Below are 1,673 nucleotides of genomic sequence, written 5' to 3' on the forward strand. Positions count from 1 at the left end.
CCCTGCAGGGACCCCTGTGTCCCCTGCTCTCCTGCCCAGGACACCCTGAGAGCTCTGCAGCCCCCCCATGCCATCCCATCTCCCCACACCAGGATAACAGCTCCATTCATTGGGCTCCTCAAGAGCTCTTCCTGCTCCAGGCACAGAGCAGCCATCCTAGAGCAGGAGCAGGCAGAAAGCTGATTGCATTCCCCTTCATTCCTGACATGTGAGGACATATCACAGAGAAGAAGTTGCTGCAGGACCATTTATTTCCCTTAAATACAATCAGAGACCAGAGTGACACAAAGTCTGTGGGTCACACAACACGAGTGGCAACTTAATTAGGAGGAGATGAAAACTGACATTTCTATGAAGACAACATCATCACAAACTGAAATAAGAAAACAAATGTAAAGCAGGAAAGACAGACATGGCCTGTCATGACCTACACTGGAAGCCCTTTGCAGGGTAAAGCAAGCAGCGTGTATCTGCTGAAACACATCTGGTCACCAGCTTCCTCACAGCATCCTTCAGCTCCTGGTTCCTCAGGCTGTAGATGAGGGGGTTCACTGCTGGAGGCACCACCGAGTACAGCACTGACACCACCAGATCCAGGGATGGGGAGGAGAAGGAGGGGGGCTTCAGGTAGGCAAAGACAGATGTGTTGACAAAGAGGGAAAGCACGGCCAGGTGAGGGAGGCACGTGGAAAAGGCTTTGTGGCGTCCCTGCTCAGAGGGCATCCTCAGCACAGCCCTGAAGATCTGCACATAGGACCCCACAATGAAAACAAAACACCCACATATTAAACACACACCAACCACAAGAAGCCCAACTTCCCTGAGGTAGGAGTGTGAGCAGGAGAGCTTGAGGATGTGGGGGATTTCACAGAAGAACTGCTCCACAGCATTGCCTCGGCAGAGGGGCAGTGAAAATGTATTGGCTGTGTGCAGCAGAGCAGTGAGAAAGCCACTGCCCCAGGCAGCTGCTGCCATGTGGACACAAGCTCTGCTGCCCAGGAGGGTGCCATAGTGCAGGGGCTTGCAGATGGCCACGTAGCGGTCGTAGGACATGGCAGTGAGGAGAAAATACTCTGCTGAAATGAAAAAGAGAACAAAAAAGAGCTGTGCAGCACAACCTGTGTAGGAGATGGCCCTGGTGTCCCAGAGGGAAATCGCCATGGATTTGGGGACAGTGGTGGAGATGCAGCCCAGGTCCAGCAGGGAGAGGTTGAGGAGGAAGAAGTACATGGGGGTGTGGAGGCGCTGGTCGCAGGCTGTGCTGGTGATGATGAGGCCGTTGCCCAGGAGCGCAGCCAGGGAGATGCCCAGGAAGAGCCAGAAGTGGCAGAGCTGCAGCTCCCGCGTGTGTGCGAATGGCAGGAGGAGGAACTGGGTGATGGAGCTGCCGTTGGACATCTGCTGCCTCTGGGCATGGGGCACCGTCAGAGGAGAAAAAGGCAGTGAGAGGTTAGGACAGGAGGGGTGTCAGATACAGAAGTTCAGTTTACACATTCACAACTGAGCACATTTTAGCAGGAGAGGAGAGGTTCAGCATCATCGCCAGTCATGTCATTACACTGCTGAGGCTTCTTCCTAGGTACAATCAGAAGAGCATTGCATCAGGCAAAAAGTCTCAGTTCTTTGCAGAACCAAGAGAGCTGCAGTGTCCATCAGTCCTCTCCCACTTGCCC

At 53.7% G+C, this 1,673-nt stretch overlaps 1 protein-coding gene across 1 annotated transcript; it reads right to left on the reverse strand.

The window, feature by feature from the left end:
- Positions 1-233: 233 nt before the first annotated feature.
- LOC134167065 (olfactory receptor 14C36-like) lies at positions 234-1,437 on the reverse strand. The gene has a single exon (XM_062625311.1). The coding sequence runs from the start codon at positions 1,396-1,398 to the stop codon at positions 421-423; it is 978 nt and encodes a 325-aa protein (XP_062481295.1). The 5' UTR covers positions 1,399-1,437; the 3' UTR covers positions 234-420.
- Between the last annotated feature and the right edge of the window lie 236 nt (positions 1,438-1,673).

This window comes from Pezoporus occidentalis, unplaced genomic scaffold (genome assembly GCF_034315485.1).
Source record: "Pezoporus occidentalis ecotype Australia unplaced genomic scaffold, CSIRO_AGI_Poc_V1 ctg2791, whole genome shotgun sequence".
Lineage (NCBI taxonomy): Eukaryota > Metazoa > Chordata > Aves > Psittaciformes > Psittacidae > Pezoporus > Pezoporus occidentalis.